Source organism: Corythoichthys intestinalis, chromosome 4 (assembly GCF_030265065.1).
Source record: "Corythoichthys intestinalis isolate RoL2023-P3 chromosome 4, ASM3026506v1, whole genome shotgun sequence".
Classification (NCBI taxonomy): Eukaryota; Metazoa; Chordata; class Actinopteri; order Syngnathiformes; family Syngnathidae; genus Corythoichthys; species Corythoichthys intestinalis.
The window spans coordinates 31,727,862-31,744,525 of NC_080398.1; the positions used below are offsets into that span (position 1 = coordinate 31,727,862).

The following is a 16,664-nucleotide window of genomic DNA, read 5'->3' on the forward strand; positions in this document are numbered from 1 at the left end:
AAAAAAAAAAAAAAAAAAAAAAAAAAACACATGGTGGGAAGCAGTGTTTTTTTGGGGGGGGGGGGCTGCCCTTTAAATTGTCGTCTTAGTCTTTTGAAAGATACCGTATTGGCCCAAATATAAGACGTCCCTGATTATAAGACGACCCCCTCTTTTTCAAGACTCAAGTTTGAAAAAAGACTTTTTGAACACCAAATTTTTATACAGAAAATAATTACAGTACATCTGAAACAAATGATTATAACAATATATTTGAGAGAAAAAGCATGTTATTTTGCCTCATTCAAATCTTAATAGCCAAACATTTAAATATGTAAACTAAAGTGCAATCACATTCGTAAATGAATGGCTTCTGGTTTTTTAAATGTAAATAAACCAATCTATTGTGATAAAACAACAAAATTGCAATAACTGCATTAACCATCAAAGTGCAGTCTGACTGTAACTGTAGTCTTGAAACAAATCTGAATAAGGAAAAAGATTGCAATAAAATAACGAGAGTAGCTGAGATCTATCATGACAGAACATCGCTTCAATTATATCTGGCGCCATCTAGCGTCGTGAATGGGGAGAGTAGCTGAGATCTATCATGACAGAACATCGCTTCAATTATATCTGGCGCCATCTAGCGTCGTGAATGGGGAGAGTAGCTGAGATCTGTCATGACGGAACATCGCTTCAATGAAATCTGGCGCCATCTAGCGACATGAATGGGTATATTGTCTAGACGGTGAATATAAAACGACCGCCTGTAAAATTTTAAAGTTTTACTCAAAAAATAAAGTTTTCCAACTATTTCGGATGAACATTGACAGAGAAGCACATATTGTAGCGTCGACAAGGGCAACGCCAACTTGGTGATAATACCATACCTGTCAACCCGAGGCCGTTGGCAATCTTACAAATAGTGACGTATGCCCTTAAAAATTGGTGACTGATCTTACAATGTTGTATATAGCGTGCAATATGAAACAAAAATAAAACTCAATTTTTAAAATAATATGAATTTATTGGTAATATTGTAACATACTGTATAACCTGATGCAATCAAAGAACAATATCTTCAGCTACATCATGATTACTAAATTTAACAGTGAATTTTGTAATAATTGTATGTAGCTCTTTTGGCAATTTCTATCATGTCTTGATGGCTGCACTTCATGGCACTTCAGCTCGCAATTCAGTTTGACTCCAATTATAAATTAAAAAGGTCAATTGATAGAATTAACTTACTAATTCTGAGAAGTGATCAGCAAAAGTTGCAGGCAAATTGTGTACGGCAACAAATTGGCAGAATGAAATCTCCGCTTTCGTCACTTTTCATTCTGCAGACTTCATCTTTATGACCAGTGTTGTTAATCTTACTTTAAAAAGTAATTAATCAGTTCCAAATTACTTCTCCTAAAAAGTAATTGAGTTAGTAACTCAGTTACCTGAAGGTATGAGTAATTAGTTACTTGGCAAAGTAACTGGTGTTACCTTTCTTCTTTTTTTTTTCATTTAAAACAAAAAAACATAGTAACCTTTTCTACGTTTGGAAATACGTTTAATGTTGTGAATCAACTGCTGTTAAAATTGCTACCGTTTTTGCATTACTTCCCTCCTGTCTACTTTCGACATGTTAAGGTTTTAAAACCGTTTCATCATTTAAGGATCGATTCAAGTCCAGATTTTGCCGATTTAGGAGTATTTTAAATAAAAAGTTACTTAAGTTTGCCAGGAAGGTTCACTACAACAGAGCCTTTCTGAGAAGTCTACTGCTTCAAAATGGCGGCTGTTAATTAACGCCGCCGTCTGTCATTTCGCATGTAGTTCTATAAGCATTTGATATCTAGGCGTAGATTGTAGGCTGTCGGCTACAGTCAGGAAATATTGGAGCCACCTAGCCGAGCATCGCATTTGCTACAGCGTCACAAAAGTTAAGAGGAAGTGACCCAAATAAAAAGTGATCTGTACATAACCTAAATTCATCAGGAATAAACAAATACAGTACTTATGTACAGTATGTTGAATGTTTATGTATGTCTTTTGACTTACAGTGGGGAGAACAAGTATTTTCCATTCCAACAATAATTAACAGAAAAATATGTCATATTTTAGAGATGGTTTGAATTGCAATTAATTACGATTGATTAATTTTTAAGCTGTAATTAACTCGATTAAAAATTTTAATCGATTGACAGCGCTACTTTCATTACCTGACTGATCATTATCTTTTGTCTTTGGGTTCTTTCTCCAGGCAAAATGTGGCGTCAGAGATCAGTGGTGCAGACCTCGCGGGGCGACGGTCGGCCATGTTCATCTGCGTTGGAGCAGTGGAAACCGTGTCCGGTGCGGCCGTGCTACCGATGGCAGTATAGCGCCTGGTCCGAGTGCCGCGTGGAGGTTGGTGACCCCCCTCAATGTTTTTTTTTTTTTTTTTTGTCTTTACCCTTCTACAGACTGTGATCGCTACAGTGAGTATCTATTCAAACGTTATAATTAGCTTAACTAGCACAGAGTATCTGTTGTGGTAGTTAGTAAAAAGAGGGAAATCAATATTGGAAACACTTATTGACGGCAATAGATGTCCAATCTATTTCAGCTAGGATGGGCTGGAAGTGATCGTACGTTGGCAGCCAACGCCTACGTGCAGTGGCGGTCCTGGCTACTTTCGCGCCCTGGGCGAACCACCCCATCAGCCCCCCCCCCCCGACATCCAAACTACCCTCGCGTTTTTTTGGACACTCAAAATGCCCCCAATTGCATTATTCATTCACTTTACACTATCCTTAATTATTTACACACATTTGCCTTAATAAACAAAATGTACTTCAGATCATTATTATTATTATTATTATTGTGCTTAGTACACATACCTTTACACATACCGTATTCTACTGACTAGCTGGTAAGTTATATTGCTTTTACTTAATAAGGATAACATTTTGGCACATGTAACATCTTATCAGTCTGGCTGATCAGTGTGTATGGTGATTCTAAACACTGATTTAATGTTCTAGGTAACATCTTTATGTATGAGGAAACGCTAGCATGCTGCAATGCTGTTAGCAAACGCTAACAAGCTAGTTACAACAAGTTAAGGCAGTTAATTGGTTTACTACTACTAGTCTGCAGTGCTTCGACTACATTAGGACATAAAACTACAGTAACATAGTACACTCACCGCTGTCTTGCTTCCTTTTCTCCTCTTCTGCTTTTTTTTCTTTCTTTTTTTATTTCCAGACGGATAACTTTTCATTTTGCCAATTAAAAAAGGGCCCGATCGCCGCCCACTCACTCTGAGTCACGTGACACACATACATATTGGTGCAGTAAAATGAACACGAAGGTGGGGGCGGGGGGTTAGAGTGCGCGCTGCGTGCGGTCATCTTGGCCATAAAAGTGGTGAAAACTAAGCACTTTACACTCATATGGATGTACAACATCATTTTAAGATGCTAAACTAACACCTTCCCTCTTAAAGCAAATGTGCAATGCGAATATAAAGTAAAGAACGCTCTCCTCGACCCAGCAAGAACGAGTGGGATCAACCACTCTGCTCAAAATGCGCACCTTACGCTTACGCCTATTCTCGTTCTCAGAATATGCAGCGCTTTTGACGTAGGACAATAACAGGACTGGTTATTATGGGAACGTACGCAGCGGCATACCGCATACCCAAGTAACCTTGCTAAAAGGAGTATTAAAATTGCTAATAAAATCGTTTAGGATTATTTTAGATGCATATATGTTATATTTTTCTTATAGAGTATTGAACGAGGAATATGATAGACCCATTAATGGACTTTCTTGGGAAAAAAATCACCATTTCTTTAAGTAGTCACATCATGAATAATGAGGTGGCCTGTGGAAAGCAATTCAGTGTACGGAGCCCCGCCACCCTCCTTAATGTCCTTTTGAGAATGAATGAGACTCGTCTTGCTCACTCACTCTACAGTTGCCAACAGCTGATCCCCCTCCCATTTCCTCCTGCCTTGTCCTCTGACACACACGACTCTCTGCAGCAGTTGATATGATAGTAAGGGGCGCCCTAGCGCCCACTCTACCAACCGGACGTGAAAACGGGCGGTATAAGTCTAGAAAACTAGCAGATTTTTTTTTTTTTGTTCTCGAGGGCGCCCACATTGCCCATGGCAAAAACCGCCTGTGCCTACGTGCGGTCACATTAAATCGTAAAATACAACATTAATCCCACAAATGGATGGCAATTGGGGGCTGCGAAATATTATCCCGTGGGCCGCAATTGGGCTCCGGTCCGCAAGTTTGAGACCCGTGTCCTATCTGAATGTAATAAAAGCATTTAAGAAAAAAAATCTTAATTTGTGCATGAAAGGGTTAAACAGACATGTAAGAAAAAAAAATTTAATAGAATTTACGTTACTAAATGTATTTTATATGTAAATGCCTAATCTTGTTTTCCCTCTCTGCCTGTTTACTGATTTCCAATCAGCTGGCCAAAAGCATTTAGGAAATCAACATTCAAAGTATTTTTCTCTTTTCAAGTCCTGCATCGGGACTCAGTAGTAAAACGGCGAGTTTACTGGCGAGCAGATTTAATGTCTTTATATTTTAGGCCAATCCAAGTAAAAGTCAATTTGCCTCTCCCACGGGTGAACGCGCTGCCGAGTTGTTTGTTTCCAGCCTGGTCAGTGGGTCAGACTAACCCAAAAGTACTTTACTATTATGAATGATTCATAACTAAGTCATCTGATAAAAAGTTTTGTTCGTCACAGTTTGCTGAACATCATTCGCTGCCATTGACGGCGATAGACGTCCGATCCATTTGGACTGGGGGGGGGCTGGCAGCAATCAAATAAACATTTTATCGCTGCCAATCCTCCCAGTCAAATGAATTGGACGTCTATGGCCAACATTGGCAGGGAATTGCTAAAGGCCCAAGTACACTGCATGCGTGATCGTTGCGTTTCCGGTCCGACTCCGGTAAAAAATAGCGCCGGAGCCAATCCGTTCCCATTGTATCCTATTGTTCAACGTATACCGGCCGCGTCAGTGCTCCGGCTTGACTGCGAACCACCTCCGGCGTGCCGCATGCCCGCCGGATGGTATAGGCTATTTTCTATTTTTGCCGGACACGCATCCGGCAAAATGGGCGGAGCTGGGCCTGGACGTAACAACCCAGGTGCCTAATCACGGTTTAAACACGAGCGAAGATGGATGATGAGCGCTTCATCATGGAGGTGGAAACCCACAAAATCATTCATGATGCAGCAGATCCTTTCTATAAGGACAATATAAAAAAGGAAGCTGCAAGGTGTCCTATTATGTGTGTTTTTCTGTCCTGATCTCATCATGATGCAGTCATGTCTGTCTCTTAATTCCAGATTAACTAAAATATCAATATGCAAAGAAAATATGTGCTCTCTCTCTGCTTCTCTGATGAGTATAGACTCCGTGTGTTTTTCGTTGTTTTAAATGGCACATTATCGCGCGCGATCACGCGAGAGCTCACGGGGGGGACGAGGTTGGCGGACCGCAGCCATGCAGCAGCCGGTATGATTTGCCTGTTTTTGACGGACTGCGTGGCACGCAGGTAACACTGAACCGGACCGGAACCGCAACAATCACGCATGCAGTGTACTTGGGCCTTTATTCTCATGTTTTTGTTTGTTGTTGTTTTGTTGTTGTTTTTTGTATGACATTACCGTATTGGCCCGAATATAAGACAGTGTTTTTTTGCATTGAAATAAGACTGAAAAAGTGGGGGTCGTCTTATATTTGCGGTCTAGATGTTATACCCATTCACAATGCTAGATGGCGCCAGATATCATTGAAGCAATGTTCTGTCTAGACAGATCTCAGCTACTCTCAAGTTTAACTAGTTTGCATTATTTTATTGCAATGGTTTTCCTTATTCAGATTTGTTTCAAGACTACAGTTACAGTTAGACTTCACTTTGATGGTTACAATTTTCATTTATGTGGTACTGTATATCCACAATTTTGAATAGGTTCTGGCCAAGGTTGGTGAATATTAATAGTGGACCTCTCAAACTACTCACATACTCAAAACTACTGTATGTGTTGTTGCTGTACTAAATATTGAATTAAAAGTCCTATATGCATACTTTGATCAGGCTAGTTTTCATTTTTGTGGAACTGTAAATCCACAGTTCTGAATAAGTTCTGGCCAAGGTTAGTGAATATTAATAGTGGACCCCTCTGTGTTGCTGGCTGGATGGGTTCCAACAGAATCCATGACGTGGAACGGTTTTTCAATGACTCCCGAGCCGCTGCACCGCCTCACTCCACCCCTGTCTATATCTACCGTATTGGCCTGAATATAAGACAGTGTTTTTTGCATTGCAATAAGACTGAAAAAGTGGGGGTCGTCTTATATTCGCGGTCCAGACATTATACCCATTCACGACGCTAGATGGCACCAGATATAATTGAAGCGATGTTCTGTCATGACAGATCTCAGCTGCTCTCAAGTTTAACCAATTTGCATTATTTTATTGCAATGTTTTTCCTTATTCAGATCTGTTTCAAGACTACAGTTACAGTTAGACTTCACTTTGATGGTTAATGCAATTATTGCAATTTTGTTGTTTTATCACAATAGACTGGTTTATTTACATTTCAAAAACCAGAGGCCATTCATTTAAGAATGTGATTGCACTTTAGTTTACATATTTAAATGTTCAGATATTAAGATTTGAATGAGGTAAAATAACATGCTTTTTCTCTCAAATATATTGTTATAATCATTTGTTTCGGATGTACTGTAATTATTTTCAGTATAAAAAATAATTTGGTGTTGAAAAAGTCTTTTTTCCAAACTTGAGTCTTGAAAAAGAGGGTGTCGTCATATAATCAGGGCCGTCTTATATTCGGGCCAATACGGTATCACGATACATCACCATTTCAATATTTTGTCACACCCCTAACAGACGCACCACGTTATTAGGCGCACCGTCCTTTTTGGAGAAATGTTTTACTGTTAGGTGCGCCTTATGGTCGTAAAAAATATGGTATATGGGCAGTTATGAATACGCTGTTTTAAACAGTAGCATTTTTAGCCTTGATTTTAAGGAGCTAACGGTTTGAGCACACTTCAGAGATTTAGGTAAATTGTTACAGAGGTGAATGAATGCTGCATCAACCTGCTTGCTTCTTTTTCGTGGAACACACAGCAAGCTGGCTCCAGCCAACCTTAGGGGTCGAGATGCTTCGTAGGGGTCAAACCAATCAAGCATGTATTTTGATCCAAGGCCGTTAAGTGTTTTGTAGACTAGCGGTAGGATTTTTTTGTAACTAAGTAATTCAGTATTTTTTTATTCATTTTCAATGCAGAAAAAAGGGTGGGTGAAACTGGAAAATATTCTCCCATTTTTGGAAACTTTATAGAGATGTTGTTCTCTCCAGTGTTGTTTTTGGTTGCCCTTTTAATTTTCGTCTTAGTCTAAGTCTTTTGGACGATAATACTCATTAGTCTCAGTCATATTTTAGTCATCTCAAAATGTTTCTTTGTCAGAGGTTGGTAGTAACGCGTTACGTGTACTCCATTACATTTACTTGAGTAACTTTTTGAGAAAATTGTACTTCTAAGAGTAGTTTTACTCAGCCATACTTTATACTTGAGTAGATTTGTGAAGAAAAAAAACGTAATTCTTACTCTGCTACTTTGGGTTACATTTTTCGTTTTTATTCTACATATTACATTTTTTTTTTTTTTTTTTTTTTTTTGCCACCGATGCCAAGAGTGGCGCTACTAATTTCACCAATGAGACGTCGCAACAATAATCACATGACTCCATTACACCAATCAGACGCAAGCTTGCCGTTCTATGACCACGCCAGCCTGTTCAATCACGTGGCGTCTTTAAAGCACCGTAAAAAGTAAGGGTGTAACGGTACATGTATTTGTATTGAACCGTTTCGGTATGTGGTTCAGAACGGTGGCATACCGAGCGAGTTCTGACGTAATATAACCCTTACTTTTCGAGGCTGTGAGTCGATCGGGTTACAGTTTCTTTGTGTAGATTATATTTACTCCGTCTTCTCTACTATAATCAGGACCAACATGGTAGGACAGTATAACCCAGAAACGTCAACGGCACGACAACGTGGCCGCCGCGAGAACACAGTGAAACGCGGGCGTTAAAGTCAATCAGCCAATGAGCACCAGTCGCAGTGCGGTCGCGTGTTAGACGCATCCCAAAAGCAGCTCAACATGACGCACGCGAAAAGAACAGCAGAGTTTATTATATGACGTGAGACGCGACCCTCCTGCGTCAATACTACTACCGGTATCTAGGATCGGGCAGACCGGAAGTCACTTGTGTACAAATACGGTGGATCCGGTCAATTTTCAAACTAATGTGCAATCTTAACCCACTTTTTGAGTCCATCAGATCTCTTGAGTGGTAGATCGGGGCACAGTTGACTTGTCTTTGTTGATTTACTGCTGTCTTCTCTGCTATAATAATAACCAACACGGCCCTGTGTTCAATACAAAACCCTCCTACCACAACAAAACAAGTAGGAACTAATATTCACATAGAAACTAAAGTTATACAACAAAAAATATACAATAGAAATGAATACTACATCACATTTGTAAAATATAAACACATAATCAAATAAATAATAGCCCATTTAAATAAAATAAATTGAAATGAGCTAAAACACCTGTAATTAAGTAATAAGAATAATACACAGATCCTGCTTACACAATTAAATTTATTAATTTCTGTGTGGCGCTTTGACTTGAGAAAATCCACCAATAAAGCTTTTGAAAACCGTTCATAAGAAAAGAAAAAAAAAGATTCATTGAGGCATTTCATTTGTAAAATACATGTTAAAATCTTTGTCATTGGGATTGCTTTTCTCTTTAGCACAGGACTTCTTTTTTTTTTTTTCTATCAGAAAGAAAGCTGACCAATGCGCAGGGTCTGAAAGGCAAATTGTTGTTGGATTATCTTTAAATACCCGCTACTTTTTGAGCAGAATCTAGCTTTGTATAGGAAAATTTTCCTATTGTTGAAAGCATAAAGGTGTGTAATAAACAACTAGCACATTTATATTTTGCATTTTGTTTTCTTACTGTACCGAAAATGAACCGAACCGTGACCTCAAAACCGAGGTACATACCAAACCGAGATTTTTGTGTACAGTTACACCCCTAGTAAAAGTGTATTTGACATAGAGCGCTGCCCTCAACACGACTCGAAAGCGCGGATTTAATATAGATATATATAGATAAGTTTGTGCTGAGAGAAAAAAAATACCATTGTTTGTCATCGGAATCATGTGTTTGGAAATTGGCCCAATTGCGTCATTTTTAGAATATCGCAATTGGGTGAAAATGATCGGGTTCTGAAGGTTTTTTTTTTTTTTAAGGTTTTTAATTCTTTTAAAGGCTACAAAGCAAAAAAAAAAAAATCAAGTCATACAAGTCAAAAGAAACCAAAAAAAGTGTTTTGCTGCATTACAACCAAATTACAAGGAAATATGAAAATGTTATGCTAGCTGTCACAGGAAGCTAATGTTAAGATAGCATCATGCAAGTGTGATGATGTCTAAAGTATGGGAATGTTTTCAATTTATGCTTATCGGATCGGTTCTTTGTACCCAGAAATCAGGTGACTCGAACTCTGTTTGAGATAACCCTAAAAAAGACTACATATGAGCTTGATGTCTGTAAATCAATACATTGGTGTCATAAAGAAAACTGATGAGTGGAGAGGAATGCGAGCTCAATGGCCCATTTAGCTGAGTTGGTCATCTAAATGAATTTTATGGCCTGTCCAATTATCAAACGTTTCCTCAAACCGCACATCAGGGAGAGAAATTAACAGTCCGGTATGGGAAGTCTAATCGGGTCGTCAAACTTGGCCCTTGTTTTCGGCCCAGACACAATAACCAAAACTGCAATTATTGGCAGTTTAGACAAGTGTGTTTTTTGAAGGTTGGCTCGCAATAGGCATACAGTACAAACTTTCTTTGCAGGCCGAAAATGCCGAAGTGATCCTAACTTTCAAATGAAAATGGTAGACTTCTTGTACAGTAGATACTTGGATTGCATTGTAGAACTATAGCTCTACTCTTACAACAAAATGTCATGTTGCTCAAAACAACTGGCTAAAGTTTTAATTAATAAAAAAACTTGCTTTGAGCCAAAATGACAGACTTCTTTAGCATTTTTCGTCACGGCATCTAGAGGCCTTTTTTTTGTGCGAGTTTAATACTGATAGACATTGCGACCATAATTCATGTTCCCAGTAGAACTGCTGTATTTTGGGGCAGACATACTAAACTCGACTAAAATTGTATTTAAATGTCTGTTTAGTAATCATAATGGAAGACCTTGATGCATTTTCAGTAATAGTGTCTTGAGACTTTTTTTGTGGCTCTAATCCTGATAGACATGCCTACCAAATTTCATGGGGTAGACCTGCTGAAAATGGCCAAAATGACTTAAAAATGTCTCCTTAGAAACAAAATTTAAGACTCCCGATGCATTTTTAGTCATGCCATCTTGAGACTTTCATGTCATCTTGAGACTTTTTTGTGGGTCTGCTACTGATTGACATACCTCCCAAAATTCTAGTTGCCAGTTCACCTGTGTTTTTGGGCAGACCATTTTAAGATAGTAAAAGTTTTAGTCAAAATGTCTTTCAACCAAAATGGTGCTTTTTCTGTGCGTTTTTTGTCATATCGTCTTGAGACTTTCTGATGGTCTACCAAGTTTCAAGTTGCTTAGTAAAACAGGCTTTTGAGGTGACCTTCTGTAAATGGCCAAAATGGAATGAGCATGTCTGCTTAGAAACAAAATGGAAGACTTTCTGTACGTTTTCACTTTTGTTATCTTGAGACTTTTTTTTCTGGATCTAGTCCTCATAGACATGGCAAAATGGCTTATTTGTAATGAGTGTAGAGTAAGTGTAGAGTAGACTGTTTTGCAGATCTTAACAGGCATGCCTACCAAATTTATAGTTGCACAATATGGTAAGCATTTCTGTTAAGACATTGAAGTGTTGAAGCTGTATTGTCCCATATGGTTACGGCTAAATCCATGAAAATGGCAAAATGCTCCTAAAATGGCCACTTAGAACAAAAATGGCAGACTTCCTGTTTTCTGTTTTTGTTGATCTGCTCTTAACAGGCATGGCGACTAAATTTCATGTTGCTCAATACAACTGTCTTTTAGGGCTGAACCTGTGAAAATGGCAAAATGATCCTAAAATTGTCATTTTAACCAATATGGCAGACTTCCTGTATTTTTTTTCTAACCAGGAGTCTTGAAGCTTTTTGTAGATCGACTCTTAACAGACATGCCTACCAAATTTCATGTTGCTCTATACAACTGTCTTTTAGGGCCGATCCCCTGTAAATGGCAAAATTATCCGAAAATACTTCTCATGCGTTTCCAATCATGGTGTCTTGAGATTCACAGACATAACTAGAACTACCAAGGGTGGATCAGATGATACAAATCACTTTTGTTACCAGAGAAGGGTCATCTGACTCTAATCAGCATATCTTTTGTGAGCATTGAGGTCCTCATTCGTCATTCCCATTCACACTCGTGTAACCACAGGGTTGGATTGCTCCAATTAGCATCTTGAGTGTTTGCATGGCAGGGCTGCCTTGGCTTTGTCGGACAGTGGACCGCTCGAGCTGGCAATCGGGCGGACAACCTTTTTACTGTTTGTACTGTATACTGAAGCTTGTGTTTGCTGTGACAAAACGGCTGTTTGAGCTGCTGTGGAAAGTTCTTTGGTCATTGTGTGCTCCAACGTAATAAACTGTGAACCTTGACAACTGAATATTGGACTTGTCAAGACAAAGTAAATGTGCTTGATGGGATTTGTCCCAGATGTTCTAACACTCAATTTTCTAAAATGTAGACAGTTTGGTTTAGCTACAGTTCTGGATGCCAGTCTTAGTTTCATGCCACATGGCCCCTCTCATCATTTTGACACTAACCCAGGAGTTAACAAGTCTGGATTTGCAAATACAGTGGGGCAAATAAGTATTTGGTCAACCACTAATTGTGCAAGTTCTCCCACTTGAAAATATTAGAGAGGCCTATAAGTGTCAACATGGGTAAACCTCAACCATGAGAGACAGAATGTGGGGGAAAAAAACTGAAAATCACATTGTTTGATTTTTAAGGACTTTTTTGCAAATCATGGTGGAAAATAAGTATTTGGTCAATACCAAAAGTTCATCTCAGTACTTTTTTATGTACCCTTTGTTGGCAATAACGGAGGCCAAATGTTTTCTGGAACTCTTCATAAGCTTTTCACACAGTGTCACTGGTATTTTGGCCCATTCCTCCATACAGATCTCCTCTAGAGCAGTGATGTTTTGGGGCTGTCGCTGGGCAACACGGACTTTCAACTCCCTCCACAGATTTTCTATGGGGTTGAGATCTGAAGACTGGCTAGGCCACTTCAGGACCTTGACATGCTTCTTACGAAGCCACTCCTTTGTTGCCCTGGCTGTGTGTTTGGGATCATTGTCATGCTGAAAGACCCAGCCACGTCTCATCTTCAATGCCCTTGCTGATGGAAGGAGATTTTCACTCAAAATCTCTCCATACATGGCCCTATTCATTCTTTCCTTTGCACGGATCAGTTGTCCTGGTCCTTTTGCAGAAAAAAAGCCCCAAAGCATGATGTTTCCACCCCCATGCTTCACAGTGGGTATGGTGCAATTCAGTAGTCTTTTCCCTCCAAACATGATGAGACCCTGTGTTTCTACCAAAAAGTTCTATTTTGGTTTCATCTGACCATAACACATTCTCCCAGTCCTCTTCTGGATCATCCAAATGCTCTCTAGCGAACCGCAGACGAGCCTGGACATGTACTTTCTTCAGCAGGGGGACACATCTGGCAATGCAGGATTTGAGTCCCTGGCGGCGCATTGTGTTACTGATAGTAGCCTTTGTTACTGTGGTCCCAGCTCTCTGTATGTCATTCACTAGGTCCCCCCGTGTGGTTCTTGGATTTTTGCTCACCGTTCTTGTTATCATTTTGACGCCACGGGGTGAGATCTCGCATGGAGCCCCAGCTCGAGGGAGATTATATGTGGTCTTGTATGTCTTCCATTTTCTAATAATTCCTCCCACAGTTGATTTCTTTACACCAAGCGTTTTACCTATTGCAGATTCAGTCCTTCCAGCCTGGTGCAGGTCTACAATTTAGTCTCTGGTGTTCTTCGACAGCTCTTCGGTCTTGGCCATAGTGGAGTTTGGAGTGTGACTGACTGAGGGTGTGGACAGGTGTCTTTTATACCGATAATGAGTTAAAACAGGTGCCATTAATACAGGTAACAAGTGGAGCCTCGTTAGACCTCGTCAGAAGAAGTTAGACCTCTTTGACAGCCAGAAATCTTGCTTGTTTGTAGGTGACCAAATACTTATTTTCTACTCTAATTTGGAAATAAATTCTTGAAAAATCAAACAATGTGATTTTCTGTTTTTTTGTCTTTTAAATTCTGTCTCTCATGGTTGAGGTTTACCAATGTTGACAATTGCAGGCCTCTCTAATCTTTTCAAGTAGGAGAACTTGCACAATTGTTGGTTGACTAAATACTTATTTGCGCCACTGTATCTTCGCACCGAGGCCGCTTGTTTGAGTGTTCTATTGTTTCGGGATCATTTGACGCCTTTCTGGTATTTCTTTATAGTCACAAAAACCCAGGACTTCCCGTGTTAATTCACATTGATCAATACATCTGCCTGTCAACTGTGGGCTGATGCACTGAATGTCCATTAAAATGTCAGACTTGTTTAGTGTTTAGGTCTGACTTGAGAAGTTTCTAGGACTAGGAATGATAAAATTCCTGTCAAATTAGTTTTATTCAGTGAAATTGTTTTTGTTGCCTCTTCTCTTGAAATTGACCAAATCGACATTAAAATATCTGGAAATCTGTGTTTTTGGTGGGTCTACTCTTTTGTAGACATGCCCAGCAAATTCCATGTTTCTCGCTAAATGTGACTCCGCAAACGAACCGTCATGATGCGGTCAGCTGATGGACTCTTTTTGGTGTTCTTTCAGAGTGTGGTGTGTGGTCACGGCACACGCTACCGGAACCTGACCTGCTTCGTATCGGACGGAGGCGATCGCGACGATGGCAGCCAAGTGGACGAGGAACTGTGCGGTGGTCTGGAGTTGTCCGTGGATGGAGACAAGCGAATCCGCCTGAAGGAAGCTTGCACACTACCCTGCCCCGGTGAGAATTTCTATGTAATTGAAGGCGATAGACATCCAATCGATTTTGACTGGGAAGGGTTCATTCCCTCCTTCCAGTCAAAATGGATTGGATGTCAAGCACAGTCAACGGCACAGAAAAATGAGCATTCACAGCCAGTCCTCACACTTTAAATAAATTGGATGTCTATTGTTGTCAGTGTTAAGTTTAAGATGCTTACTGATCTCTTCTTGTTAATTTTGAGCCAATTCCTCTACATTTTAGGTCATTCTGATGTCACTATCTGTACATTACAGGTCACTTCATGTTAATTTTGTGGCAATTCTAAGGTTTTTTTGGTTAAAAAAATAATGACCACCAATGGAGATTATTTTAGTAGTCGATTAATCGATGAACTAGTTAGTTTGAATAATCGAGTAATCGGATAAGGAAGATGAAAAATTAAAATACCTGTGCTGAGCCTCAAATGGTATAAAAAAATACATCGATGACGATCTAAGTCCAGCAAAAGAACAATTGGCTAACTTAAATAGCAAAAGTCCACTAGGTTAAATGCTATAAAATGCTAACATTTTTTTTTTTTTTTTTTTTAACAATGCTCCTAACAAATGGTTTAGACACATATTCCCACAAAAAATGGATAATTATACCTATAAACTAAATTATGAATACATTAAAAAACATTAGCTCAAACAAAAACTTACATTGGTCTTGACAGGGAGCAGTTGGATTCAGCTATGTGAAATGATGCGGACCAGAGAGCAGTGTGTCCACCCTATTCAATAAAACTAAATGCAAACACTTTCAAAATAAACCATTACAACACCACTTTAATTAAACCTTAGTTGCACAAGTTACTGGACCCTACACTCTTCCATAAGTGGGTCAAAAATGACCCATATTAGAACCAATGTGTTTTTATGCCAGTTTGGTGAAGAATAATCACTTGTATATTAATTAGTATGATATTTAGGGCCACACAAGAATGATTTCATGGTTGAAATATCTTTGATTCTATTAACATTTTTTGGAAAAAAAACAAAAAAAAACAAAAAACAGAACAGCAATAGACGTTATCCTTCTTTATATTTTATCATCAATGATGAAGAGCTCCCATGCATCTTTTGGGTGAGACAGCGGTGCTAAGCCTTTGTGGAGACACTGACCGATTTCTGAGGATATTCTGGCTCTGTTTTCTGCCCTGGGTGGGAGGTAATTCGCTCTAGTAAGAGCCCTACCAACTCATTCTGTTGGCCATGATTTGGACACTTTCTTTTTCAGAGGACACATAAGTGGAAACTTATGAGTCAGATTGATCCTGTTCAGTTGGGTTTCCAGGTGGAAAACTGCCACTGCCATCTGAACAAAAGTCTGGGTCCTCATCATCAGAAATTTCGGACACTTGAGTTCAACCCCGTCACTGCCTCTCCATCATCCAACATCTGTAGGACCATTTCAGCTGTAAATGTAGCACAAATCCAATTTTTTCGTGTTTTTCCGAGTCGACTAAATGGGAAAAGTCGCACAAAAGTGGACCATTTTCAAATTCGATCCAGGTCACTTTCGTATGTGGTTAAAATCCCATCCGGGCCACATTTTCCAGAATGTGTCTACGGTCCGAACTGTTAAGTCCCCCAAATTGGAATTCATGCAGCAATTAACATCAGCAAAGAGCGAGAGAGACAGGGCGCTACAGTGCAGCTGTGCATTAGGGTTAGCGCCCAGCATGAACGCGGCTTTTGGGGAGGGAGCGGGCTTGACAACAGTCATAAAAAAATAAAATGGGTTGAGAATAAGCCTGACAAAGCTCGGTTTTCGCTCTGCTCCAATGCTCCTGCGCATGCGGGCCAGTTTGCTCAGCGCATCTCGGACTGTGAATTAAAGCGCGTGGGTGATACTTGAACAGGCTCAATGGACAAAGGCAGTCTGAACGGGTACGCCAAAAAAACAAATATGACAAAAAAATCGGAATTGTGCATTAAGACCTGCGGTATGAACCTAGCCTTAGCTAGCTAGCTAGTTATGAAGTAGGTTAATTTGTTGATAAATAATAATAAAGAGTCATGAAAGACACACACACAAAATACTATATGGACATAATACTTACTGTACACGTATCAGCTCTTTCTGTGTAAAATAATCTACTTAAGGGGTGTCACTTTTTACATACCTAGTCTGTGTGGTCCACGGTAAATTTATTCCTGACAGCCAAAGTTGATAAGAATGAAAGATTCCCATTGGATTCCATAGAAAATGCATGTGGGTAATTTTTGACCCACTTGTTTTTTTGACCACTCTTAGGGTAGCAATACAAAAATGACAATTTCTTCAAATGTATAAAAAGTTCATCAAAAATTTGAATAGCATTATATCAAAAACATAGTTTTTTAGGAATACCAGAAATATGAAATGATAAGTTTTCATTCCGAAGATATTTCAAGAAAACAACCTCACCGGGTCATTTTTGACCCACTTATG

The 16,664-nt window shown here is 39.4% G+C and overlaps 1 protein-coding gene across 1 annotated transcript in view; it reads left to right on the forward strand.

Moving 5' to 3' along the window:
- The window catches only part of thsd7ab (thrombospondin, type I, domain containing 7Ab), a 303,730-nt gene that overhangs the window by 254,311 nt on the left and 32,755 nt on the right, over positions 1-16,664 (forward strand). The window contains exons 21-22 of the mRNA XM_057834514.1: positions 2,240-2,385; positions 14,033-14,207. Of these exons, the coding sequence (XP_057690497.1) occupies positions 2,240-2,385; positions 14,033-14,207 (321 nt within the window). The remainder of the gene's footprint in view (positions 1-2,239; positions 2,386-14,032; positions 14,208-16,664) is intronic.